The 25,087-nt window shown below is 55.7% G+C and overlaps 8 protein-coding genes across 8 annotated transcripts in view; 4 read left to right on the forward strand and 4 right to left on the reverse strand.

The window, feature by feature from the left end:
- Positions 1 to 1,963: 1,963 nt before the first annotated feature.
- Positions 1,964 to 3,867, reverse strand: P884DRAFT_189462 (major facilitator superfamily domain-containing protein; the record flags this gene model as incomplete). The annotated part of the gene is made up of 6 exons (XM_069437436.1): positions 1,964 to 2,281; positions 2,335 to 2,446; positions 2,522 to 2,715; positions 2,790 to 3,337; positions 3,424 to 3,532; positions 3,622 to 3,867. 6 exons carry the CDS (start codon positions 3,865 to 3,867, stop codon positions 1,964 to 1,966), a joined length of 1,527 nt encoding a protein of 508 aa, XP_069302291.1.
- A 1,941-nt stretch (positions 3,868 to 5,808) lies between these two features.
- P884DRAFT_14813 (uncharacterized protein) lies at positions 5,809 to 7,754 on the forward strand. Its single transcript, XM_069437231.1, has 5 exons — positions 5,809 to 6,244; positions 6,321 to 6,580; positions 6,684 to 6,983; positions 7,130 to 7,604; positions 7,750 to 7,754. Exons 1-4 carry the CDS (start codon positions 6,031 to 6,033, stop codon positions 7,418 to 7,420), a joined length of 1,065 nt encoding a protein of 354 aa, XP_069302292.1. The 5' UTR covers positions 5,809 to 6,030; the 3' UTR covers positions 7,421 to 7,604; positions 7,750 to 7,754.
- Positions 7,755 to 8,011: 257 nt separating this feature from the next.
- P884DRAFT_14865 (uncharacterized protein) lies at positions 8,012 to 9,732 on the reverse strand. The gene is made up of 4 exons (XM_069437232.1): positions 9,228 to 9,732; positions 8,855 to 9,140; positions 8,455 to 8,772; positions 8,012 to 8,375 (listed from the first exon to the last, which is right to left on the reverse strand). The coding sequence occupies exons 1-4, from the start codon at positions 9,621 to 9,623 to the stop codon at positions 8,032 to 8,034; spliced, it is 1,344 nt and encodes a 447-aa protein (XP_069302293.1). The 5' UTR covers positions 9,624 to 9,732; the 3' UTR covers positions 8,012 to 8,031.
- Positions 9,733 to 14,318: 4,586 nt separating this feature from the next.
- On the forward strand, positions 14,319 to 17,698 carry P884DRAFT_14958 (uncharacterized protein). Its single transcript, XM_069437234.1, has one exon. The coding sequence runs from the start codon at positions 14,549 to 14,551 to the stop codon at positions 17,222 to 17,224; it is 2,676 nt and encodes an 891-aa protein (XP_069302294.1). The 5' UTR covers positions 14,319 to 14,548; the 3' UTR covers positions 17,225 to 17,698.
- P884DRAFT_14930 (uncharacterized protein) lies at positions 17,699 to 19,627 on the forward strand. The gene has a single exon (XM_069437233.1). The coding sequence runs from the start codon at positions 18,174 to 18,176 to the stop codon at positions 19,143 to 19,145; it is 972 nt and encodes a 323-aa protein (XP_069302295.1). The 5' UTR covers positions 17,699 to 18,173; the 3' UTR covers positions 19,146 to 19,627.
- P884DRAFT_274544 (uncharacterized protein) lies at positions 19,163 to 20,582 on the forward strand (the record flags this gene model as incomplete). Its single annotated transcript, XM_069442735.1, has 3 exons — positions 19,163 to 19,554; positions 19,650 to 19,778; positions 19,889 to 20,582. 3 exons carry the CDS (start codon positions 19,163 to 19,165, stop codon positions 20,580 to 20,582), a joined length of 1,215 nt encoding a protein of 404 aa, XP_069302296.1.
- Positions 20,583 to 21,825: 1,243 nt separating this feature from the next.
- On the reverse strand, positions 21,826 to 23,670 carry P884DRAFT_274545 (uncharacterized protein; the record flags this gene model as incomplete). The annotated part of the gene is made up of 2 exons (XM_069442736.1): positions 21,826 to 21,987; positions 22,063 to 23,670. 2 exons carry the CDS (start codon positions 23,668 to 23,670, stop codon positions 21,826 to 21,828), a joined length of 1,770 nt encoding a protein of 589 aa, XP_069302297.1.
- A 551-nt stretch (positions 23,671 to 24,221) lies between these two features.
- Positions 24,222 to 25,087, reverse strand: part of P884DRAFT_282221 (uncharacterized protein) — a 3,633-nt gene continuing 2,767 nt past the window's right edge. The window contains exon 6 of the mRNA XM_069443586.1: positions 24,222 to 25,017. Coding sequence (XP_069302298.1) covers positions 24,545 to 25,017 — 473 coding nt within the window. The 3' untranslated portion in view covers positions 24,222 to 24,544. The remainder of the gene's footprint in view (positions 25,018 to 25,087) is intronic.

Consider the following 25,087-nt stretch of genomic DNA (forward strand, 5'->3'; position numbering starts at 1 on the left):
CCGACTAATTACCTTATCTTTCTCATCTATCCTGCTATTTTCTTACCTCGTGCATTATCTTGGGTAATGAGATATTACAACATTTACTGAATAGCACTGAATGGTTTGAAGGATAGTGGACACGCTTATTCCACTAGCATCAATTAAGGTTTCAGGTGATTAATTGCCTCGATTGGTAATATGCAAGAGATATCGAGAGAGAAATCCTGCCCTAATCACTCTTCGCTAATGAACTACCAGACATTGTTCAACAGATAAGAACATAGAGTGATTCTAGTTGATTTTCACGTTCTACGTTGAATTCTATCCGCTTGTACCTAGGTCGAAATCACTTCTAATTATAAATTTTTCTAGGTTGAACCAAGGTACTATATGTGAACACCGGATACGTTCTCGTTGTCAATAATGCTGACGAGGGTTCGTATGATAACGAAGATGACCAACGAATATCAGACAACAGTGTCCGAACATAACTCCTTGTTGTGAGAGCAAGTATAGTATGGTTGAAGAGAAGTATAGGGAGGGCGGGGTTCCTGCAACCAGGTGGCTACCAACTCAAGTAATACCTCATATACAGTACATACCTCAAACAGTTACTCCGTACACTAATTATGCCAAGTGAAAAGCTCACTTGTTACCTCAGGTGAGGTGACCTCCTGACTGCTTCCAACCTTCAACCGACTCCGGATACGACGTAAGGGAGCGGAGCATCGCTGGAGACCAAAGTACCTACGTACCTAACCTCACCTAAGGTTGGAGGTGATGTAATCCGAACTTTAGGGAAGATATTCAGCTACAGATGAGACAGTTCCGAGCCCGTCTTCGGCCCTAAGAAGTGGTTGGTCTCAGGGGATGGTCTCGAACGGAGCTCAGGTACCTGATTTAAATAATAAATTTAAGAATCTGACCACCTCTACGAATTAAACTGGCCGCCATTGGTTCTCGGCCCGACTCAACGAAAAAACGTGACAATAACCCGCATGAGCGCCGAGAGACAAACTTGCGGGCCACAGGCATCTCAAACGTTCCAGCCACTGCCCCCGTCTAGTGTGGACGCATACGACATCCATGTATGTAACATAGTACTTTCAGAGCCACACGAAACGTTGAACTGCCGTGGCAGGCCAATCGTACCGCCGGGTAAACGTCGCATTCCCCCCCCCCCCTTTTTCCCCCAAACACAACTCCCGTCAACGTTCCTGCGCAGACCGTGCTACCATCCGTTCCTGGCCGTTCCCGTCCGCGGTGCGGCACAGCAGATCTGTCCTGCACCCTGACTCTTGCGGACATTGATCCGGAATGACAAGGTTGCGACGGGCGGGGCCTGAATGGAGCTCAAAGTTTGTCAGGATACCTCTGCACGCGTGGTGGAAGTGCATGTACAGTAAAATAATTACCGTTATTTATATACTATTATGTTTTTGGCAATTAACAATTAATAGTGTGGAAGGATTTAGTCCGGTCCAAGGCATAAGGTCCGAGGAGCAGGCAGCAAAATCATCGTTCTTCTTGCTTCGGTAGAACAGGCTGTCGACTTACGGTACGGAGGTTACATGTTCTATTATGCAATGGAAACCGTGAACAGCACCAGTCAATAATGTTGTCTCATAGGGCATGTTGGCATGACGCTCAACCCTCAACCTTGGTACGGAGGAGCTAACCTGATTAGCGAACGAGTGAGGACTTGCCGCTTAGACTCTGCTGTATGGTTCTGACAGATCGTTTCAGGCCGTCACAAGTTCCACGTCACTGCTTGCACCTATCCTTGTCAAAAAAACCATAACATGCCATGCTATGAGCATCACGTGGTTTGTATTCTATCATATGACGGTCAACGTCCAGCCTTAGAACTGGTTGATGACAGCTGGGAGAACCATGTGAAAGACAGAACGCCAGCGCTTTTCCAGAACCCCAAATCTCTCCAGAATTAAACAGATCTTGCTACCACGTAGAAGCAGGCCCCCTAATACACGTAGCGGAACTTCTTGTTCTCCCTGTCCGTCATGTTGATCCAATGATCCGGCGACAAGTAGGCTTCCTCCGTCTCGCCTTCGGACGTGCGCCTCTTGTTCTGCCAGACATAATACAAGAAAAGCAGGAAGGTGGTGAAGGCGCAGGCAGCCTGGGTAGCCATGACAGCAATCTTGGCCGGCCGGTACTCGGGCGCATCCCTCTGCTGGAAGGTCTGGGGTCCGATAATGTTGCCCAGCGAGAAGGAACCGCTAATGACGGCGGCAGCGAAGGCACGCTTCGTAGCGCCTCCGACGTTGGCCATGATCCACTGCAATCAACGGGTTAACAGCCGCATGCCATCACGAGCTGAGATGGACTCACGTTGTAGAAGATAGCGAGAGGAGCAACGACGGCATTGACGAGATAGATACCAGCGAGGCAACCAGACCGGTTGGAGACGGGAAGGAAGGACATCAAGCCGCCGCCGAGGATCCTGGAGCCCCCAAGTCCGTCAGTTCAAGGAGCCCGCAAGGCAAAGGTTCGCGGGTGAGGTGTGATCAAAACGTACGCAGGGATAACGCAGGCGATGATGAATGCCCAGCGGTGGGACTGCAGACGGATGCCGAATCCGACGAATAGGGTGAAGAAGATGCTCACAGCGCCGGACGGGGTGTTCATCAGAGCGGCTCGCTTCGGATCATACCCGAGATTCTTGATGAGGGTAGCAGAATAGCTCGTAACGACGCCGCTAGAGACAGACAGCTGGAAAGGCGCGTCAGCATGTGGCAGTGGCAAGCGGCACCGACCAATACCGTCACGGCCAGCTATTTACTTACCAGGACGACCGAGAGGAGCAACAGCCAAATCTGCGGGTCCAGCAGAGCCTCAACAATCTCCTTGGCGCGAAACTTGCGGTTCTGCACGCCCGTCTGGTTGACACTGACGTGCTTGAGCAGGGCCACCTTCTCCTTGTCCGAGAGCCAGCGCGCCTTCATGGGCGTGTCCGGGAGGAAGAGGATCACGGACAAGCCAACGAGCACGGTGACTACTCCAAGCACAACGAACATGGTCCGCCATCCCGTCAGCTGGGCACCCGGGCCCATGTGTTGGAAGCCAAAGGAGACCAGGCCACCAACGATCTGTCCAATGCCCAGGCCGGTGTACCAAAAGCAGAAGCGAGGGGCCTGCTCCGACTTGGTGTACCACTGGCTGCTGATGAGCATCAGCGAGGGGGCAATGGTGGCCTCGAAAATCCCGAGGAAGACCCGAGACACGAGAAGCGTCTGGTAGTTGTGGGCGGCAGCACCGCAAGCCGTGGCGACGCCCCAGAGGGTGACGTTGGCGCCAAGCCATTTGGCGGCGGGGACCACCTGGAGAAAGTAGGCTGTGGCGTTCAAGGGTCAGCGACGGGGAGGGAGTGACACCCACAGATGCACCTCCTACGCGATCGACGGGGTAAGTGCGGCTTACTGTTGGGGACCTCGAAGCACAAAAGACCAACAAAGAGGAATGTCGCAATGTTCGAGAAGTCGTTCCCTTCCAACTTCAGGTCCGCATGCAGACCCATCACAGCAGCATACTGCGCGCAGGTGATGCATGTAGTATTAGCCGCCTGGTCATGCACTCTTCAGGGGGTGATGGGAGGTGAACTCGGGATCGGCCTCTTACATTGAGGATAACTTTATCAAGGAACTGCAGCGTATAACACAAGAACATCAAGGGCACGATCCGCCAATCAATCTTGCGACGCAACGCCTTCAGATCAATCGACGCGCTGGCGTCGAGAGCATTCTGATCCCGATGGGCGTCAAGGTACTTCCAGGCGGAATCCAGCCCGCCCGAAGCGCCATTCGGCGTCGTCTCGTTGACGTCGACGCGCTCCTTCGCGCTGTTCTTCTCCGAAGTTGTCGACATGCTGGCCGGCTGGAACGGTGAGGTCCGGGAGAGCGCAATGACCTCGCGGAAGGACACCGGCAATTAATTATGAACGAGCCGGCCGAGGGTTGAAGGCGGAGGGAGGAGACGAGAATACGCACGGGACGGGGAAAAAGCAGGGAACGGGAACAACGGTAAAAGGTGATCTCGCCCAAAGGACGGGGGAGGACGATGCAAGTTGAGTGGGAGGAGATCGGCAGGGTTTGGGTCAGTGCCACAGCGGCTGCAACACCGCCGGGGAACACGGCGCGAGAAACGGGAGAAAGTGAAAATCAGACTGGCAAGAAGAGATCTCAACCGCCAACATACATAATAAAGCAATGAAACGTGGACCGACGCAGCACAGAAAACGGGCGAAACGAGGGGTGAAGACTTTTTTGAAAGGGAGGAGGACGGGAAGCGAGACGAGGTTGCCGAGGCGGCATTGCATAGTGTAGTAGTATGTTGTTGGATCTCGCCATGATGGATTTTGGCCGGGGTTCAGGGACATCAGGCGCTAGTTTTGTCGGGGCACTTTCCAAAGAGACGGTTTTGGCAAGCCCGTACGGAGTACCCTTGCCTGCAACGCGGCTGACTCGATCAGACGCGACTGATTTGGAAGCGACTGCAACCAAAGAACTTTGAACATACCAAAGTAGTAGATCGAGCCCAGGCATTGCCAGGGGTCTGGAGCACGATCAGGAGCAGATGAGTTTGGCCCAAGGCGAGATGTCCGCCGGGATGTTGCGGGTTGCGGGCCACCCGACGGCGGTCCTTAAGGGGACAGGGTTGGCCGACCAGGGTGTGCGCGGTTGTATGGAGAGTAATTAGTGTGATTATATAATCCGTACTGTATGTACGGAGTGTGTATGTAATCCCTACATACCTCGGTAGCTTAATGTAACATCGCTGGTATGCCAGGTACTAGTGTATGTAGTATGCCAAATGGGTAACAACGGCATGGATGCAACCCCACCTTCCCTTCATTGACCTTGTTCTGTGAGCACCTTCCTGGCCCGGCCTCGATCGTGGTCCCCCCCACCACCCGCAGGAAGGACGCGGGACTGGCTTGTCAATCCCGTTTTCTCCCTTGTCGCTGGAAGATATCCCCGCCTGCAAGTTCTGCGCGCCCAGATTGCGCGCCCAGATGGCGCGCGCAGCCCCAGATATTATTGCAAAGCAGGCCCCGATAATGGCCGCGAACCACTCTTGTACATACATACCTACCTACCTTTCCAGGCTACCGAGAAATCCGATCTCGAGCATCAGCCGCCAGCGGGTCATCAGTTCCCGCCCCTCGGCCGTTTCTGCCTCTTCCTCTCACGGGACGCACAGTAATTACGAAGAAAGTACGTAGAACACAGTACGGATTACTGCTTACAGTAATGCGCCAATACGGGCAAGTCAAAGCGCGGGATATGTAACTAGTGGTTAGATGGGGCCAAAGACGTCCCTGAAGACAGTTCGCGGCCTTTTCAACAAAAGGCCGCTTGTGGACTCGGGCGCAGCGATTTGCAAGAGGGAGGTGGCCCCAGTCGGCATTGACGTTCTGCTATTGGTTTCCCTTGGCTCGGCACGCAAGACAATCGATGCAGCGAAAGCAGGGAACGGCTTCGATGGAACGATGCTGAAGGCATCCATTTTTTTTCCCGCGTGCTCAGGCCTGCCAGGGTGTCGCATGCCGCCCTGATGTCTCATCACACACCTCGCCTGGAGCATCGTTCAAACCCACACCCTCCCCCCTTGCCGGTTAGATCATTCACTGACCCTCAAATCGCTGGTCTCTGGGTGTGCGAATGGGAGTCCCCGTCCGCTTAACAACAATGAAAAGAGACACAGATACCCGAACAGCCCCGAGTCGCGACCGAATGATGTTGAAGCTGTGCCCCCAGGTTGGCGTGCATCGTTGATCTCCCGCCGAGTCCCATTCACTCCCTTTCCCACCACTCTTTAAAGCGCAGAAGTGTACTTGCCGATCGGTTCCCCGACTTTCCTTCTTCAACGGGCTTGTCCCCCCCCCCTTCCTTGCCCCAACAGTCTTTCAAGTCCGAGTCCTTTACATACATACAAATCCGCACCAACGACGCCGACCAAAATCCGCCGTACCGGTGCACACCGGCGGCACCGCACGATACCAGGTTTATTCACCATCAGTTTTTCAACATGGGCTGGGTCGAGAACGCAACGCCGGAGATCAACGCCAAATCAGAATGGCCAAAAATCATCGCGATATGCGTCGTCCTTTCGGTCTTTTCCATAGCCACTGTGTGTGCCCGGCTTTGGATTAGGTTCAAGAATCATGGGTTGGCGGCCGACGACTACATGGCGATGCTGTCGATGGTGTTCGCATTAGTATATGCGATTCTGTGCATCGTCCGTACGTGGATTTCCAGCGCCGCCGAGACCTTGCCCTCCTGTCCGTGACTGACATGTTTGCTGCTCTTGTTGCGCAGAAACCAAGTACGGCCTCGGTCTTCCGCTCGCCTTGCGCCCTAAGGAGAACCTCATTCCGTACACCCGCACCAACTACGCCGGCCGACCCATCTACCAGATGGGCATCAGCTTCTTCAAGGTTGCACTGCTGATCAGCTACCTGCGGCTCTTCAAGGGGACAAACCATGTCATTTACCGCAGGGTCGTCTGGGTCACCATGGCCGCCATCTTGGCCGGACACTTCGGTTGTTCGCTAACCCTCATCTTTGCGTGCCGTCCGGTAAGTCGGAGAGCCTGAGACACCACGCTCCGGCTGCGACACCGCGGTCTCCATCAGCTGCCTGCTTACACATTTTTTTGGGGGGGGGCTTCTTCGTGTGTAGGTACACAAGTCCTGGGACCCGTTGGTGGACGGCAAATGCCTGGCACCTGGCCCCTCGTTTACCGCTTATGCCATCGTGACCATTGTGTCCGACGTCGTGGTCGCCATCATCCCGATTCCCGTGCTCCTCAAGCTCAAGGTCCACACCGCCAAGAAAATCGGCCTTATTATCATCTTCCTCCTGGGTCTCTTCACGACTCTGTGCTCCATCTTCCGGTACCAACAGATTAACCGCATTCAAAGTGGTGATGGAAACTCGACAATGCTCGTTGTGTGGGGTGTGGTTGAGTTCAATGTCGGAGTAAGTTTTTTTTTTTTTTTTTTTTTTTTTTTTTTTTTTTTTTGGGGGGGGGGGGGGGGGGCCACGTTTCTGTCTCAGAACTCCCGCTTTCAGAGTCCACCAAAGCCACCCCAGTACAGATGCCTAACACTCTTGGCGCTTTGCAGAACATGGTATCGTCGCTGCCATTCCTCGCGCCGATCTTTTTGCGCAAAGCGCGGGAGTACACGACCAAGTACTCGGGAAGCGGAAACAACTACGGCAGCGGGGCGCACCGAATCGGCAAGGTCAGCGACGTCTACAAGCTCAGCAGCGTGTCGAGCCAGCGAAAGGGCACCTTCGCCACCGCCCAAGGGCAGAACGCCGGCAGTGAAGAAAACATTCTCGAGGCGAGCACCGAAGGCGCGCCCGAGAACACCATCATGAAGTCGGTTACGTATAGCGTGCGTGTCGAATGAGACATGCTTCTTGGCATGCATGCGCTAGCTCCCCACCTTTTTTTCTTGTTGTTTCCCTCTTTTCATCTTGCATTTCCCGGTTTGCGAAGAAGAATCTAAACTAGATACCTTTTCTTTTTTTGCCCTGCGCGGCAGAGGGATAACGGCGTCGGGAACCAGCTGGCTACAGGTATATATATGGAGGGTAGGTTTTTTTTTTTTTTTTTGTGTGTGTGTGTGTGTGTATGTGTGTGTTTTTCAGGAACTGGACACCCCAGGAAGAGAAAAACCCATGTACCTTGTTTTCATGACCCATTGTGCGATGGGCTTTGATGACTCGGACGATACAGGGCCAGGTAATGAATCAGACAGCTGTTTGTTTGGGACCTATGGAGAAACCCCTCATCGTGAAAACAAGCTCTGGACTAGGGTGGACATGATCGTCGTTGGCTTTCCCCCGATTCCATTTCAAGCAAGGTGGCTTGGTTACAAATACCAACCCTGTTCTCAGACCGACTCCACCGCGTTCCGATACTCCGCACAATGCAGATCGTTGCGCCTTTCTCTGCGCTCAACCAAAAGCAAGCCATGATACCAATCGGCTGGGACAAAGGAATCCTTTCCTGGCTACGCTATTCTACAGCAACGCCGCCAGGGGTGCTGATCTTGTGGACGCCCAGATCCATGTCAGTTTCGTCAAATACCAAGTTCATTGCGCGTCGGCTCAGCAGCGGGCTCTTCTCATTGATCCTGCTCCATTGGTGGGCGTCGATGCAAGCCTGTCGCGACGCCAAGACGGCCGGGCGCGTTCTGCTTACCACCCTGTCTTCGTAGCGGTCCAAGGCGGCCCGAAGGTCCACTGCCCGTTGTGCCGCTGTGGAATGCTCATCTCGTTCAGCGGCGACGAAATGCGGCATGACAAGTTCCACCAGGTCGAGAACGTCGACGATGGCATGGTTGGCGCCCTCGCCCCGATCTATTTTTTTCCCCGTGCACAACTGAGGTTAGAAGACATTCTGCGTAAATAAGGGAGGCGGGCAAATCCGAGAACTTACACATCACCATCGGATGCAGCGCATCCCCTACAAGCGCCACGTTGCCGGTGGTGCGCAAGCCTTTGGGCGGGGGCCAGTCGTAGAGCTCGAGCGACTTAACTTCGGTGTCGCTCGGAATGCTGAGTGCCAGGGACCGGAACGGGTCCGCCCAGGTCTTGGCGAACTTCTTGATCAGCTCGATGCGGCCCTCGTTGGTCTCGGGAAACTCGATGGGCGCCGGCTGATTGAAAAAGCCATCGCGGACCGGCCAAGAGAAGACCATTTGGTACGTGTACTTGCCGCCATTGCCTTCTGGCGCGTTTCCGGGCGCGTCGAGAACTGGGCAACCCTTAAGTCTCAGCTTGAGATGGTACAATACCACACGGTAATGCCCCGGGGGAGGGGGGGACTCAGGTCTTACCGCTGCAGTACACAAAAGAGTCGTTTTCGGACGCAGCTCCCTGGAGAAAATAAGGGTCCAGCTTCCGCAGCGGCTCTATCTCCTCCGGAGTGCAGTCGATCTTGACGCCCAGAAGTCTCACGGGGATGCGGTACTTTTGGTGTTCTGGGAACAAAAGCCCACGGATGCGGGAGCTGCCGCCGTCACAGGCCACAACGAGGCTGCCCTCGCACGATGTGCCATCGTCAAACGTGACCGTGACAGTGCCGTCTTCGGCCGTCCTGACGCCGTTGGCTGCCTTGTTCCACTGTGCAGAGCCCCCCAAACGACCCAGTCAGTAATTCGTACAGAATAGTAGGTGCCATTAGGAGGAAGGGGGAAGGGGGTTACATGCCTGGATATCAACTCCCGTGGACAACAAACAGCGCAACCGGTCGCGAGTTACCCGAATGCGCTGCGACTCGTCGGCGGTAGGTGTCTTGGCCTTGAGCTCGCCGGTGCTAAGGTCGAAGAAAGGGAAGGTGGAGGGACGGCCCTCGGCGACGGCGGCGCGGTCCACGTAGGCTTCGGGCAACCGGCGAACAATGTCTTCCGGCAGCAGAGACCGCAGAGCCGGAAGTGACCAGTGCAAGGTCAGCCCCCAGCCGATCCCGCGCGTCGTCAGATCGGCATCCCGTTCGAAGACGCGAAAAGGAACCCGGGTGCCGGATTTGCGTAGGTACTGAGCCAAGAGCAGGCCGCTGATGCCGGCGCCGATGATGATGATGGGCTTCTGGTCGGGGGACGCCATGTTCTTTGGTTCTTCCGTACTGGCCGCCGGACCGGGCGGGTGTCATCAACCCTTGGGCGCAATGAAGCCTGCCCTGTTGCTGGCCGTAGCGCGCCCTGGCAGATTTTCTTTGGTTCTTGTTAAGGCCCTTCTTGTGTTTGCCGAGGATTTAGTGTGCATGAGTCTGTTTGAGAGAGATGCCGCTCTGTGGTCGGCGTCAGCCAAGTCACGGAGGCCCGCGCAGCTCCGTTACTGAGCCGGCCTGATCGGTCCAATGTCACCAACTGGAAGAGCTCGTCCAGGGAGAAGCCCCCCTGCAGATGCGACAATGCGTTGCTACTTTACATCGCTGTTTGGTGGATGGCTTCTCCACTAGCCGCCAATCCCTGGGGTGCACCGCAACGAAAAACATTCGCAAAGCAACCAGCTCTGTTCTGATGGTGTGTTTCCAACCCCATCGAAACCAAAAACACAAGGTGAGGCAGCCATTGCTCTCTGCCCGCTTCAAATTCGAGTTTCATATGTCCCACGCAGGTACTGAAGGTAGCGCGGAGGAATGAGCTACGGGAAATCGCCACAAATACCTCACCCGCCGACTGCAATTCCTAATTGGATTGGTTGAATGACTTGGTTTGTTCCAATTATCGATCAACTCCCCAGGCAGCTGCGACCTAATTAATTCAGCCTTAAAAACGCCGCAAGCAATTTCTGGTTTGCGTCAATGCCAAGTCACCCGCGCACAAAATCCAAGAGAACCTGGAAGTCGCGACACGGGAACTTTAGGCAAGGTCAACCGCTAGGGTTCGGCTCCCGTCCCGCTGGCGTATAGTGCTCACCGCGACGGCCGCCGACCACCCGCCCTCCCCCGTTGGCGGAGTGCGCACTAAATACAGTACATACATACAACCGGCCCGCCTATTGCTAGATTTCCCGCCGGACCGCTAGCGCTGAGCACCGATATAGCGTACTAGCGTCTGTAGGTACGCGCTAGCTTTACCGCATTGAGTTTTGCTCGGCCTTCTAGAAAGAAGGTAAATCTGGCGATTCCAGGCAAGCTCCGCCATCTGTGCGATGTCTGGTGTTCTCTTCCCGTCGGTTTCCGACCCCGGAAATTCCGAGATGCTTATCGAAAAGTCCGGCTTTGGACCACTGATGACCACTAGTGCATTATCTAACGCATCCCCCTCTAATAAAGGACGTCGATTATGTATGCGCGATCACAAAGTACATCCACGTTACGAGGTACGCCATATATGGTCTGAGAGTTGCCAGGTTAGTAGCAAATGAATCAGGTGCGAAGTATACGTAGTACGGAGTACTTTAAACCTTAGCGAGGAGCCTGGTCCGATATCTGGTGCGTGGGGGACATGGTCAAGGCAGGCAGCAACCCACAACTCCGTCGAAAGGTTCCATGGAAGTCCTTGGGGCGGCTGGAGGTGCGGCATTTTTGACGATCATTCGATACCCGAGCTCACAGGGGTCAGGGAAAGACAGCCCCCTGTGGCTTTACACCTCCTCCAGGATAAATAATCCTAGTGCGATACACGCCCCACAACTAACGCAAATCAGAAAAGTGGCCAAGAAGTCCAGGTACACCCAACCCAATATAAATTTCTTTAATATAAAAGTATCAATACCTAGTCTTGCCCCCCTGGTTTTCAATTACCTTTGCAAGTCGTCGGGGCATTGAGTGTGCCAGTCACTGAAGAAACTCAGGGGGCACTGCCTCCCACGCCTCCAGAACAGCCAGTCCTTCGGAAGCCCTGTAAGGCTCAGCGATTGAGTATCGTAGCGATGTTCAAACCAATCCTTCATCCAGTGCCATACATTCTCAATAGGGCTCAAAACTAGGCTTCGAGCCAGCCACTATACTTAGCTCCTAACCTAGGGATTTTATCTGTAAGTACCTTTGTATAGAAAATTATTAGGAGAGTGACATGGTGTGATGATTGTGTAAGTGGCTTGCAAAAAGGTGAAGAAAAGTGGGGCATGTATCGCACTAGGATTATTTATCCTGGAGGAGGTGTATCAGTAGTGTACTCCGTACACTACACTAAAACCCTGACCCAGCCCTAGCGCTGGCCCTGGTCAGTGAGTGTCGACTTTAATGTAACGTTAACCCTCCTACACTACGTCTACGACGCAGTAATCCGTACTGTGGATAATCCGTATAAAGGTATGTAATCCGTACTTCGTACGGTATGGTACATGCGCCCAGGGTAGCTTGTCGGAGTATTTGCATCTCCAGAACATGCCTTAATTACTCCGTACTGACTCGCTGAACTCCCCTCCGATCCAATCCCATGCTGGCGTGGCAAGACTCGCTTGTCAGAGCAGCTGGGAACGTTATAAGATCCTTGTCCTGGACATGTCCTTGTAGTGTGGTGTTCGCTGTACGTAGTACGGAGTAGAGCGAGAGATTCCAAGCCAAATGCGAAATGAGAGGTGCGTCTTCGGAACAACAATTTTTGGTCCTCTTGGCCTCCATTCCTAACTCGGACCCAAGAGCCAATACATATTACAATGAGACACCTTTCTCGCTTCTTCTCTCTAGCTTCATAAGACCCTTGAATTACCACATCACTCAGCCAGAACCAAACCCTGCCAGTAGTTAAGGGCTATGTCCAAAAAAGTGGCAGAGAATATTGAAGAAGTCCCCCCACGAATGGAAACAGAAGTGGCTTCCGCTGACGATTTGGGAATAGTTACCGACCGAGCTGGACAGAGCTGGACCTGGGTTGTGCTGAACCGACGAGCGAACGAAACTGCAGGCAACCCAATATCCCATCTTTCCCATCACAAACCCATCTCCATGCCATAATGATCTGCGAATATCAAATTTTGGGGGGCGTAGCCAGGCCGTGCCATGCTAATAAGCCAACTGAAGCCACAAATTGAGGAAGCATGCAGCATGCTGTGACAGCATACTCTATTCTGCCCACGTTGTGTAACGCGCCTGTTGATTTCGTTCCTGCGTATTGCTGTTGTGTTCCTGACCCAGTAGCCTGGAAAGAGGGCCGAGATCAAGGGCCAAAGAGCGATTCTAACCTGTTTGGTTGTCACGGTCTCCTAATTAATTATTTGCTGGTTTGATTTGTCGAGCACCGTGTGCGCAACTGTAGGGAATCGCCACCTCGCCCACCTCATTGGACCCTTATGGAAGGTGTGATGGATGGATCAACTAATGGATCATCTATTGAAAAGCAGATTGGCCGCAATACCCATGCAGATCAAGCTCCATCGGCGTTTACTGTGGGAGGGAGCCAAAGGTTCACCCCCTGCCTAGGTATCGACCAGGGCACCACAGAAAAACTCCCTAGTTACACATTCCGGGCAGTACCGCCACCCATTTACAACCACTACGCCAGGAAGTTGGTAAAACTCTTAGAAAAAAAGTAAATAACTAGGAAACTATTGTAACCAGGATACGCATTTCATTTTATCTATCTGCTGGTAATGTGGTTTAATGGTAGTTATGGTGTCTTGATTCTAGCTCTGAAGCTTGGTATACTCTTTAAGTTGGATTTCCCGGTAATACCCTGTATTACCAGGTCAGGGGGTCAAACTTGCCTTTCACACCATAGTAGGTCTGAAAGTCCCCAAACTTCAGTGCTGTTCAGCAGTCTATCAATTTCCTGAACGGTGCCTTTCGCCACTGCTGAGGCCCGTCAGGGAATTAATTAAAGGTTCCAATATCACTATAGAACGAGCAATAAGTAGTATGAAGGATTGAAAAGCTTCGCAGTCAGCGCCATCAGATCGCTGGCCCACCGCATCACATGCTTACAAGTTAAAAGAATAAGCCTAGCTGCCAACTGTGGAAGGTCTTCGAGTACCCACATTTAGAGACTGCCATTCTAAAGGTACCTTAGGTGGCCTTGAGTCATCATCCATTGTACTGTGTACATGCCTAAGGTATGTATGTACATGCAACTGTTGTTAGGGCTGCCCCGACAAGAGATGTTCAGACCCTGTAGGCCATGTTGAAAGATTTGTGAGGTTAAGCTGCCTCATCCCATGACTGAAGTTTGGTTCTTTGGCCTCGACTGACAAGGTCCTGGCATCCCCTTAGCTTAAGCAGCACTTGAGAAGGTCTTCAAGATATGGTACCGACATGTCAGCGTTTGAAACACCATCTACGAGGTCTTCTTTGCTTCACACCCATCGCCGCCATCTCTAACGAGTTTCGGCAGGCAATCTCCAACATGGAAACCATCATCCGGCAGAAGCCTGAGCCCCGCCACTCAATCTGGCAAAAAAACCGGGATGGCGAGTGTACCAACTGCCCCCGGGCGGCGACAAGGGCGACAGCTGGGAGACGATTCTGTCTGTATACCTGCTACGCATGGAAGACACCGCAGCTCGCTCACGAGGATGCGGCAAAGTATGCCCCGGACCAGGTGCTCGATAACTGGGACCCTCAATGCCAATAGAAGAGATCAAATGAATTGCAAGGGCATCTGTGGTGTCTTAATTAATCATCATTCACGACAAGCATCGGCGAGCATACTGACCTACCTATCTTGCCAAGGAAATCGCACAGGGTACCTAGCTAATATTTTTCTTAGATGGAACTATCCAACTTGTATCTGTCAATAATATTGCCCAAACTGGGCTGTAGGGGAGTACCTAGGAAAGGGCTATTTGGACTACCAGGACGGTGGCCGTCGGGAAGGAAGCATGTGACCTCGCGTTCTCAGTGGAGTCAAGGGCGCTGCACTGCAGTGCATTCCCCCACCGTGCGCCTCATCACCTGTGCCCCACCAACGCGTATCAACTCACAGCACTTCGACGCGGGCTGACTGCAAATCGACGGGGCTCGACAACACTGCACTCTGCAAACCTGTGACGTTGGCACGCATCCGCCGAGCCCACCCCACCCCAAAAAACAACAAAATACCACCACCAGCAGCAGCAGCAACCACAACAACCGCAGCAATGTCGCCATGGCGCCCCGGCACCAGCACACCTTCACCCTGGTGCCCAACCCGCTCGGCATGCAAGGGCTCATGTCCCGACCGACCAATGGACCGCAGAGCAAGCCGCCGATGACCTCGAAGCAGGCCCAGAAGCTCTACCGCGAAGCCACACGGGGGCCCCGTCTCTCCAAAGCCGAGCAGCGCCGCATCGAGCGAGAGGAGCAGGAGCGCATCCGCCGCGAACTCGAGCGCGAGAAACAATTGAACCGAGCCCGCGTCCTGCGCGAGAGGAAGAAGGCCAAAGAGCAGCAGGCGCTCGAGGAGAGGAGGCGGAAGGGCCTGCCGCTCGTCGACGTGCGTCCTAGTCAGGATACCATCGCTCGCTTTGTCCGGGGCAACGGCGCGGGCAAGAAGCGCGACGCTGCAGGGGAGAGTGTGGACATACCTGCTGTGCAGGCCGAGGCTACCGGGGCTGGGTCGGTTGTCGGGTACCGTTCCAACGAAGAAGAACCGTTCAGGGAAGCAACAGATACACGCGAGAGCAAGATGAGGCGTCTGGGACAGGATCCAAGAGGGGAGGAAGGGGAAGATCGCGGCCCGCAGAGAGCTCCCGACGCGAAAGGAGTGGAAGGCCCTTCCGCGGTCACGGCTATCGAGAGGGCCGAGAAGAGTAGTTTCACGACGGAATCAAAGGTGTCGGTTCCAGGTTATCCCGTGATTAATTCAGCGGAGGCGGTTAAGGTCCCACCGCCTGTTGCGAAAGCCTGTACCGGCGAGGGCGAAAGTCGTTCGACATCTGTGCAGGCGGAACTGCGAACCGAGTCTCAGTTGGAACAGCAAAGAGCCGGGAATCCAACATCAGCCGCAACATCCTCGGAGAATGCAAGCCCTACGGTGGTTTGCCGACCCATATCAGCCGGGAATGCGGTTCTGACCAAACCCTCAGAGGTTGTCGTGGATGAAGGGCTGGACAAGGGGGTGATGACCAAGCGCCCCGTTGTCCCATCCGTCCGGCAGCACACGCCCTCTCGGGACCTCCTGAATATCACGATGCATGAGCGGGCAATGGCAACGACGCCCAAACCTCAGCCAAAGCAACTGGCCATGTCGCCAATGCCGGAGAAACCGCCGATCAACAAGCGACCGCAAACTCCGAATCCATTAGCTCGCGCAAGCCCTTCGCAGCGGCAACAACAACAACAACAACAACAGCGCCCCTCGTCGAGGCCCCCGCAAGCCCAACCTGTACCGACCCGAAAAGCCTTGCACGAGACAACCAATTCCTCAAATCGGATGCGGCCAGTTTCCGTGACTGATGGCGCATCAAAGTTTGCTTCGCCCTACAAGCATACCATAGCTACTCCTCAACGCCAAAGCCCAAACAACGGTCCCGCGTTCAGGCAAACCAAACCCAGCAATTCCTCGGCGGGAACAGTGCAAAAGCCTCAGTTCCTTCCCGCGCATCTTCGAAATGCCGCTACTCATAACCAGCCGGTTAGCCAGACTTCCGCCGCCAAGGCTCAGTCGAGGAGCCCTCAGGGCAACTTCCTATCAGAACCTCCTACAAGCACCCAGCTCTTTATCATGTCACATCTGGACGAGCTGCTCCCTAGTCCGACCCAGGAAGTAAGAGAGATACAGGGAGACTCGCCACCTGCAGTCTCGAAACCGACACGGCCTGATACCGAGCGTCCGCCTATCGCCGCGTTCGTGACGGACCGCTCAAGACGCCTTGCACGGCAGGTTACTCACGTCCAAGAGCCAATGGCGCCACCACCGCGTCCCACAACGGTAGTACAACAGACGCAAACGAAGGCGGTCGCCGGGAAACCAGCCCCGGTACCAGAGCCGAGCGATGCCTTCGAGCTATCCTTTCTTTCTACTCAAGACTTATCCTTTTCGTCTCAGGACTTGCGGGAACTCGATGAGCCCACAAGCAGTGCCGGGACGGTCAACCCAAGAAGCAACAATGGGCCGCCTCCATTCAAGCAACGAACAACGGCCCCTCAGCGACCTTCGCTCTTGTCCCACTCTCCGTCAGGTGTTACGGCCCAACAATCAACGCCCCAGCATCGGCCGAAGCCTCCAGATTCCACGGCTAGACGTCACACAAGTCCCATTTGCGCAACCAGGCAATTACCTGGCAGTGCCGTGGGCAATGGTTGTTGTTCAACGCCGACTTGTGTTGTCGAGAGGAAGCCTGCACTCGAGTGCAACAAGTATGTGCCACCATCGGATAAAAACCGGCAACCTCCAGAGGGTCAACCGCGGGGCCCCTCGCCGGAAAAGCCCCGTTTCTTTGGTTCTAGCGGGGAAGGGATAGTCGCGTTAGCCTTGGACCGAAGCATCAAGACGTACCAGGAAGAGGAAGAGAGGCGCCGCCGCGAGCGTGAAGCGCAGCAGGACGTGGCAAAGGCCGGTTCGGTTGGCATTGGGCGTGGCCTGGACAGACAGAAGGCGAGCCCGCCACCAAATATGGAGAACCAAATGAGAAAGGATGCGACCAGGCGGGAATACGAACATGCCACCCTTCCACGGCAGAAACCCCCAACCACCAGTAACAACAGCGCACCCTCGAATGTACACAAGGAGGACGCAGCCAGCCAGCCAACCATCATGCACACAGCCTCCCAGGAGACGGAATACGGCGACGTCGAGCTTGACTCGATGGACCTTGAACTCCTATTTGAGACGACAGGGTAAGAAACTACGCGACAGATGATAATGAAGATATGACGGTTTGGAAGACATCACGACCGACTATGAGCAGGACCGGGCGGTCGTGTACGAGAAAGGGGCAGTTGGTTTGGATCATGTATATGCAGTACCCAGCCCTAACCCTGATTCGCCAGGATATCATGCGGCCCCCGAATACCCAAACATTCTGTATCCGAACATTCTGGAGACTTGTTGGAGAAAGATGCGGTTCTTCTGTTGAAATTACGCACAACATGGATGGGATGAGTTCAGAATATGCGAATATCCCTTTTTTCCAGCCCCCCTAGCCCCTCAGTCTTGTGGTCACGGTGTCACCCCGTGCTTCCCGAGGCTGCCCCTCCACACGACGGCGCTGCGCGTTCTTCTTGGGTGCCAAGCAGCCGCGATTGGGCAGAAATGAAGACCGGAAGCAGGACGCGCATGGCTGCAATGCAGACGGCCGTGGCTTGGGACTCGTGTGGTCCGACAAAACCCCTGCCGGCCTGACATGCTGAACATGCAGCCTGCAAAACCTCAGGCGGGAAATCCAGGGCGGCGAATGCTGTCACGGTATTCTGTATGCTGAGGAAGGAAGAAACCGTTAGGCCTCCGACGTGAAATCCGGGGCTGACGCTGACGCACAAACAGGCGTCATATCCAACCTGCGCGCCTGCGACTTTCGCATGCGAGACGTTTCTTCATAGGTTAATTAGGTTGTTATATTCATCATCTATCTCTTTTTGGGGTAGGGCAGTCTCGCCCTGCAGATTGTTGCAGTTGTCCGCCCTAATACTCCCCACATCCACACACACACACCTCTCAGTCTGCCTCTTTTCTACCCCCCTATTAATCGCAACACGCGCGCTGGGGCACAACACATCTTGAAACTTTTCTTTTGACTGTCATTCCACGGACACAGATCTCACTCGGCGGAGCAGCTGAATCTTCGGCTGAAATGACCCGCTTCGACCGTCTTCACCACGCCTACGACTACGACTACGACTACACTGGGGGCAGCGGCGGTCACCACCACAGCGCTGCCTGGGACACGCTCACCTTTGTCGGCGACGGCGGCGGCTATGACGGAGATGAGACGGATTATTACTCGGGCGCGGCATTTGGCGGGCGGCCGGCAGCCAGCGTGATCGGCTACGGCGGCGATCTCCCGCTCCGGCCCCGCTCCCGACGACCAAGCATCACAGCTGCTGGCGCTGCTGCCGCCGCCGCCGCCCCCCACGGCCGCAGGACAACCCTGCGGCCCTCTCTCTCGGCCGGCTTGGAGAAGGAATCCCTCAAGCAGCGCCTCCGCCTCGACAAGTCCACTGCCGCCGCCGCCGCCGCCCCCTTCTTCGGCGGCAGCGACGAGCGTCTCCTGGCCTATCCTTGGCGCGCGAACCACCACCACCACCACCACCACCACCACCACCCACGCGCTCGGTCCCTCTCGCTCTCGCGCCTGTCCGGTGGACTGTCGGACTCGTCGCCCGAGGTCGACGACGAGGGGAGTGAAGACGGCGATGTGGATGACGATGACGAGGGCAACCGCTGCGATCGTCCTTTGAGGCGGACCCCCCGACGAGCGCCATCCTTTGGCGCCTCTCGGGTTCGACGTCAACCGCGGATCCCGGCGCTGGGTGAGTGGCACGGGGAGAGGCTTAGGACGCGACCGCGGTCGGAGGACAGAGAGTTGGACATGGAGCTGGAGATGGATGGGCTGCGGGACGGTTATGAGAGGGGCTTTCACCTATTCTCGGACGACGGAAGGAACTCACTTCATGAGGACGATCTGAGGCTGAGGTTGGGTGGCGGGGAGAGGCTGCCGAACCCGAAGGTGCCCCGGATGAGGCGCGAGAGCTTCGAGATGTTGGGGGAAGGGGCTCGGAGGAAGGAGGTCAGTCCCGGGACGAGAAATAGGGCGAACTCGTGAGTCCAAGCGTTCCTCTCATGTCAATAGCTGGCATATCCCTGGGGGAGGATCTAACGCACCGACGTCGACGAACCAACAGCAGATATCGCGGGCCCAAGCCGCAGTACAACAGCGTGCATGCCCTGATCCTTACTTGGTCGTTTCACGACCTCCGGCTGGAGGACTACACGGCGCAGCCGGAGACCGAGTACGTCTCCCTCGAGCAAGAGACCGCCCGGCTGCGCGCCACCCTCGAGGGGTACGGTTATGCAGTGCACGAGTACCTCATCCCGATGCACCGATCCGTCGAGAGCCTCAAGACCAAGATCAAGCAGTTCTGCGCTCGCTACGCGGCTGACGATACGCTGCTGATCATCTATTACCACGGCCACGGGGCGATGGACGACGACAATGAGTTGGTGTTTAGCAGGTTAGCTCCCCCCTCCTTTCTTTCTATTCCTGTCCCCCTTTTGATCACCCGGAAAATGTTCCCCTTGCTCACTGACACTCTTCCCTCACTCCCAGCCACGATCACCCGGAGAACGCCGAGTGGCTCAAAGCTGCCGCGGCCGATCTGTACGCCGCCCTCCTGACCGGCGGCGCCTACGCGACTAAGGGCCGGCTCGACAGTCGCCAAAACCTCCTCAAGAAATAGTCCGTCCTTGCTCGCCCGCTATCTACCACCTCCCCATTTTTGTTTTCGCCTCACTCGCTCCCTTTTTTTTAATGAAAAATAACGAACGTACTGACATAGCCGAACCCAGTGAGCGCCTCCGTCCGATCGCCTCGGTCCCCTGGTCGGCGATCCGCGACCCGATCCTGTCGGCGGCGTGCGACGTGCTCCTGGTGCTCGACTGCTGCGCCGCCGGCGGCGCCAGCCTGCGCCACCTCCACTGGCAGCCCCCGCCGGGCGCCGAGGCCTACACCAAGCACCTCTTCGCCGCCTGCGGCTTCGAGTCGAGCACGAGCGACGACATGACCGCCGCCATGTGCGAGGTTCTCGAGGAGTGGGTGCCCCCTCCGCAGTCGTCTTCGTCCTCGAGGATCCAGTCGAGGGCTGCGTCGGTGGATAGCGCTGTGGATGACGACGAAGATGATGATGTAGGGGTAGGAGGAGGGGGAGGTGGTGGAGCAGGAGGAGGAGGAGCGGGAGGAAAAAATAGTGGCAATGGTGGACGAGGGAGAGGAGGAGGAGGAGAAGAAGGAGTGGTAGGTGGAGGGGCCGGCCGGCCGGTGGGAGCGGGCCAGTTCTTGACGACGAAGCGGCTGCATCAGTTGATGGAGGACAAGCTGCAGAAGCGGTCGGTCGGATCGCAGCCCATCTTCAAGCAGCTGCTACCCCAAGATCCGGAGCAATACATCACGCTGCCGAAGCTGAGGAGGAGAGAAGCAAGCACGGGGGAGGTTAAGCTTGCGGAGCGCAGGTCAAGGGGCAGGAGGGGATATATCATGGCGTAATGTGGAAACGGGCAATAGGCTGTGTAGCTATGAGCTGATCAAGAAGCCATAGATGGATGGGCCTGTACTAGGCGAGCTTCACCGAACCTTCGGGTCTGGAGAATCGGGCGGCATGGAATATCGGTGCTAGGAAGGTGTTCATCCTGTGTTGATGCATCTTTAAATGGAGTAGCCCACCTCCCATCAATGGAACAAGTGAGACTGTGGCGGCCTGCGTTTGCTCTACCCGGGCAATGGGCACACTGTCTACTGGGGCTGGTTATCTCAACGCTCAACGACCTTGCCCATCATTAATGGCTTGATCACTTATCCAGTATCAGGTAACAACGGATTTGCCGACGATAAGGCGAGACGGACTTGAAAAAATGGCCGGGCAACTCTGCAGAAATGTCAGCGACGGAGACGCCGGATTCGAATGCGACGACACAAAAAAAAAAAAGAGTCAAGGGAGAGAGCAACCAGCCTTCGAACGAGGGTAGGCGAGCGACCCCACAACGCTCGAGGGAAGGTTGAATATTCAGATGATGTAACATGTAATGTTTGGAGACGACCACCAAGGTCCCTGTTCAACCGAAGATACCAACCACCACATGCTTGTTTGTGCAGAGCAAGCCCTTTGGAATGCGCTGTCCGGGTCTTTAACTGACCCGCCGTCACTTCCCTTGAGCCAAGGCAGCCCACACCGCACCACCATACGAGGCCTCGCATATGTCGGGCCTCTAAGTAAGCCCTGGTTACCTCGAGTGGTCGGAGAGAAGAACAGGTGGGAGAAATGAGATGGGAAGGCCGACTCCAAACTTGTAATTGAGAGGGATCGAGCCAGCGGTACAAAGCGTTGAAAAAATAATGAAACACATATCCTTAAAACGCCTCTATGCTCCCCCCCACCTCCATCCACGCTTAGGCATTCCACCGTTGCCATTATGTGACCCAGTGACCCCAAGCCCAGTGACCCAACGCCCGATCATGCCATGATAGATATCCTCCCATAACGCATGTTCGACGCGACCTATATGCGCGTCTCAAGAGTCGAAGATCAGACGATGACCACCGAACGAGCAAGAAGTGCCAAATCCAGATGTTGAAAGAGTTCACCACGTCTGCCATGTCCGGGCCCTCGGGACGCAACCATGGGGCCAAACGCCAAGGGCTCAGATACCGAAAGAAACGCCCCCGCTAAACGACTACACACAGCCCGTGTGCTTCCCGGTGGAAACCAAGCCGAGAGCAGAGAAAGGCTCGTTTAAACGAACAGGCCGACCCAGTTTGACTTGTTGTTGGCCTCGGAGGTGCAGCCCTCAACGGCGCAGAGGTTTTTCCGGGTATTCTCGGGATCCCGCCGGAAACGTACCGATGAGTTCTTGGATCCCACCCGCCGGTTCTCATAGCAGTCCTTGCAGTAGACCTTTGCAAAAGGAGCAAGTTAGTCCAAGGACACAACGAAGAGAGGCGACCAGGCGCATTGCAACAGTGAACTTACATGACCGCAATCCTTGAGCGCCCAGAAGTGGTGTTCTTCTTGATCCTTCCTGGTCCGAGGTTTCTTGGCGGGCCGCACGCCGCTCTCATTCCCGGCATCCGGGTCGTATTTTAGTTCTTGCTCGCAACTCGGGCAAATAACCACATCATCGGGGTTGCCCGTGTCACGAGTGAAGCCTTCGCGCGGGGGGGGAGGCGGCACATGGTCGGGTTTGGGAGTGCCACCCGAATGACTCCCGTTGACGCGGTAGTCGAGGTTGGGGATATTGGCCCCCAGCGGATTGTCCATGTTGAGGCCTCGGCCGCCGATGAACTGCACCTCGACCTCGGGCTGACGACCGAAGCCAAAACGGTGAATGATGTCGAGGTTCCTGATAATCCCTGCAAACCTAGCGCCGAACCCTCCGGGGTTACCCAGATCGCTGGCCTGGGCGCGGGCCGAATGACGGTGCCGATGTTGATGGTTGTGGTGGTGACGATGGTGAGGAGAATTGCCAGGATTATTGCGACGAGGAAGCTGTTGCGGCAGCGGGGGTGGGGCGGGGGAGTCGTCTAAGGTGAGGTCGATTACATTCGTCTGGTTTCCGAGAATGCTGCTGTCGGTGCGCGAGAGAGAAGGGGTGCGCTGGTAGAGGGACGCGTGCCGGCGCGGGTTCCTTCCAGCGGCGGGCGCGTTTGACGCACGCGGTCCTCTCGGTGGAACAACAGCTCTGGGCAGTTCAGGTGAATCCGGCTCCCCAGTTAAATCGATGACTTCCGGCTGCCGCCTGGGAGGGCTCCGACTGCGACGTAGAGGCGCCCGTGATGGCTGCACCTCCACCTCAATCAGTTCATCGCGCAAGCTGCTGTGTCGGTTGTCGTTCATCCTAGCCCGCTCTCGACTTGGGCCCTGCGGCGTTCGCTGAGAACTTTGGCGATGATTCTGACGATGGCTCTCCCGTGAAGGCCCCGCTGTTGCTCCTCCCAACGAGCCGCGAGAGGTCCTTTCCTGACCACCAAAGAGATGAGAGTGCAGCTCGGAGGCCAAACCGAGGGCACGTGCGTGGTTACGTCTGACGCTCGAAATGAGCTCCTCCAGTGGCGGAAGGATATTGGGGCCTCGGTCGACAAAAAGCGAATCGCCCTCGGCGTCTCGGCGAGCATGAATTTCTGCAAGTAGTCCTGCGAACCGGTGGCCTGCGCTAGGGCTTGCAGAAGGTGGCTCGTTGGAGGTCTCTCGCTCCGAGTCTCCGCCAAAACCCCAATCGCGCGCACTTTCGGCCCAAAGCTCGTCTAGGACCGCCTCGCCGTCTAGTACTAAATCATACGCATCATCGTTCTCGAGATCAAACGATGAGTGTTCGTCGTCGGTGTCGTCCTCGTCCTCGTCCTGAACCTCAAAATCATCGTCTTCCTGGCTGTCGTGATCTGCCTCGTCTCCTACTCCTCCGATCTCATCCAGCTCCGGGTCAGAGTATTCCACCTCGTCATCGTCACTGGGCACCGGGGATGACTCGGCAGGCGAACTCGAACGGTCGCTCACGGTCTGCGGTTGGTCACCGTCGAAATCTTCGGTGTCAAACGCATCTGAAGGCAAGCCTTCGAGGTCGATGGGGTCGTGCCGATCCATTTGGGCTCTCCTTCGTGCTGCGAGGTTTGCTCAATTGTGTGCACTTGAAGGCGCATTCCACAGCCCGCGCCAAAGGATATTTTGGGGAAAAGACGTTGCGGTGCCGTCCCGATGGTCGAGGTGACAAACAGGAGGCAACAGACAGCCCTTGGGCCTGAATGGCTGGCGACGATGTTTTGGGAAAGGAATCGGTCGTCTTCGGGGACCCCTGTGCGGGTTCGAGGAGAAAGAGGTGCAGGTGTCCGAAAGAGTGCGGGGCAAGAGTTATTATGACGACCGAAGCACCCGGGGAAAAGGAATGAAGAGTGGTTAAAGAGGCAGCAAATGCAGGGGTTTCGGGTGCCTTATGCCGCGTTGAAAGAGCAGCCTTTCCGACTCCGCGGCGAGTGAGATGAAGTTGGGGCCGTGGCCTCGGGCGTTTGGTGGTGTGCGGTATTCGCCGCTTTCGCCCTGGCGAGACGCCGTGCACGGCACAATAACTAAACGTTAGCAAAGACCACTCATGTGCCTGATCAGGACCCACTTTTCAGGGAAAGCATGCGTCGGAGGCTGTCAGAATAACTATTGCGGATCCCTCCGAGAGTATGGTTCGCCACCTGCACACGGCTGTCGCTGCCTGCTACGCGTTGTTCAAAACAAACCAAGCGAGCCAGGCCAGTCTCTCTGCCTACTGCGTAAGAACAACATAATAATAATGTTCCCCTGAGCAACGGAAAGCGGCAGATCTGCACAACACCCTGAATTGGAATAATCATCTTCTTCCAGCGCAGGTATCAAACACGTTTTCAGGCGCCCAGCACAACAGAACTCTTACAAAACAAAATACAAAGCCATCCCCATCCCAACAACCATTGTGGTGTCCAATCGCCCACGATTATTCCTTGGCTCCTAGGACCGACACGACTCCCTCCTTGCTCACCGTGACGAGAGTCTTGGCTTCTGCACCCCAACACAGGGCAGTCGCAGGGGTACTGGTCCGGAGCGGTTCGGACCATGACTTGGAGCTCTTGATGTACATCTGCACCGTGACACCAGTCGACCCAGCCGTGGCCAGGTACTGGCCCGTGTAATCCCATGCCAGCGCCTGGGCATCGCCCGTTTGTAGCTCCTTGACCTGAGCCGCGGCACCTGACTTGCGCAGGTCGAAAATGGTGGTCGTTGACTGGCCCTTGCCAGCCGCGGCGAACCAGAAGCCGTTCTCGGAGAAGACGAGCGTCTGCACCGGCGTCCCCAAGCGGAAGGTTTCTGCCTGCTCCCCGGTATCCGTCCTGAACACCTTGACGTCCCCTGTCTGTGTGCCGGCGCCAAAGAGGTTGCCGTCCGGGTGGAACGCGCAGGTGGTGAGGCCTGGAAGAACAAGTCAGCCGCAGGTCAGGACAAGAAGGGCTGAGAGGTATGGGAGAAGGGGGGGGGGGGG

Source organism: Thermothelomyces heterothallicus (genome assembly GCF_042370625.1).
Source record: "Thermothelomyces heterothallicus CBS 202.75 unplaced genomic scaffold P884_scaffold_1, whole genome shotgun sequence".
In the NCBI taxonomy this organism is placed as follows: Eukaryota; Fungi; Ascomycota; class Sordariomycetes; order Sordariales; family Chaetomiaceae; genus Thermothelomyces; species Thermothelomyces heterothallicus.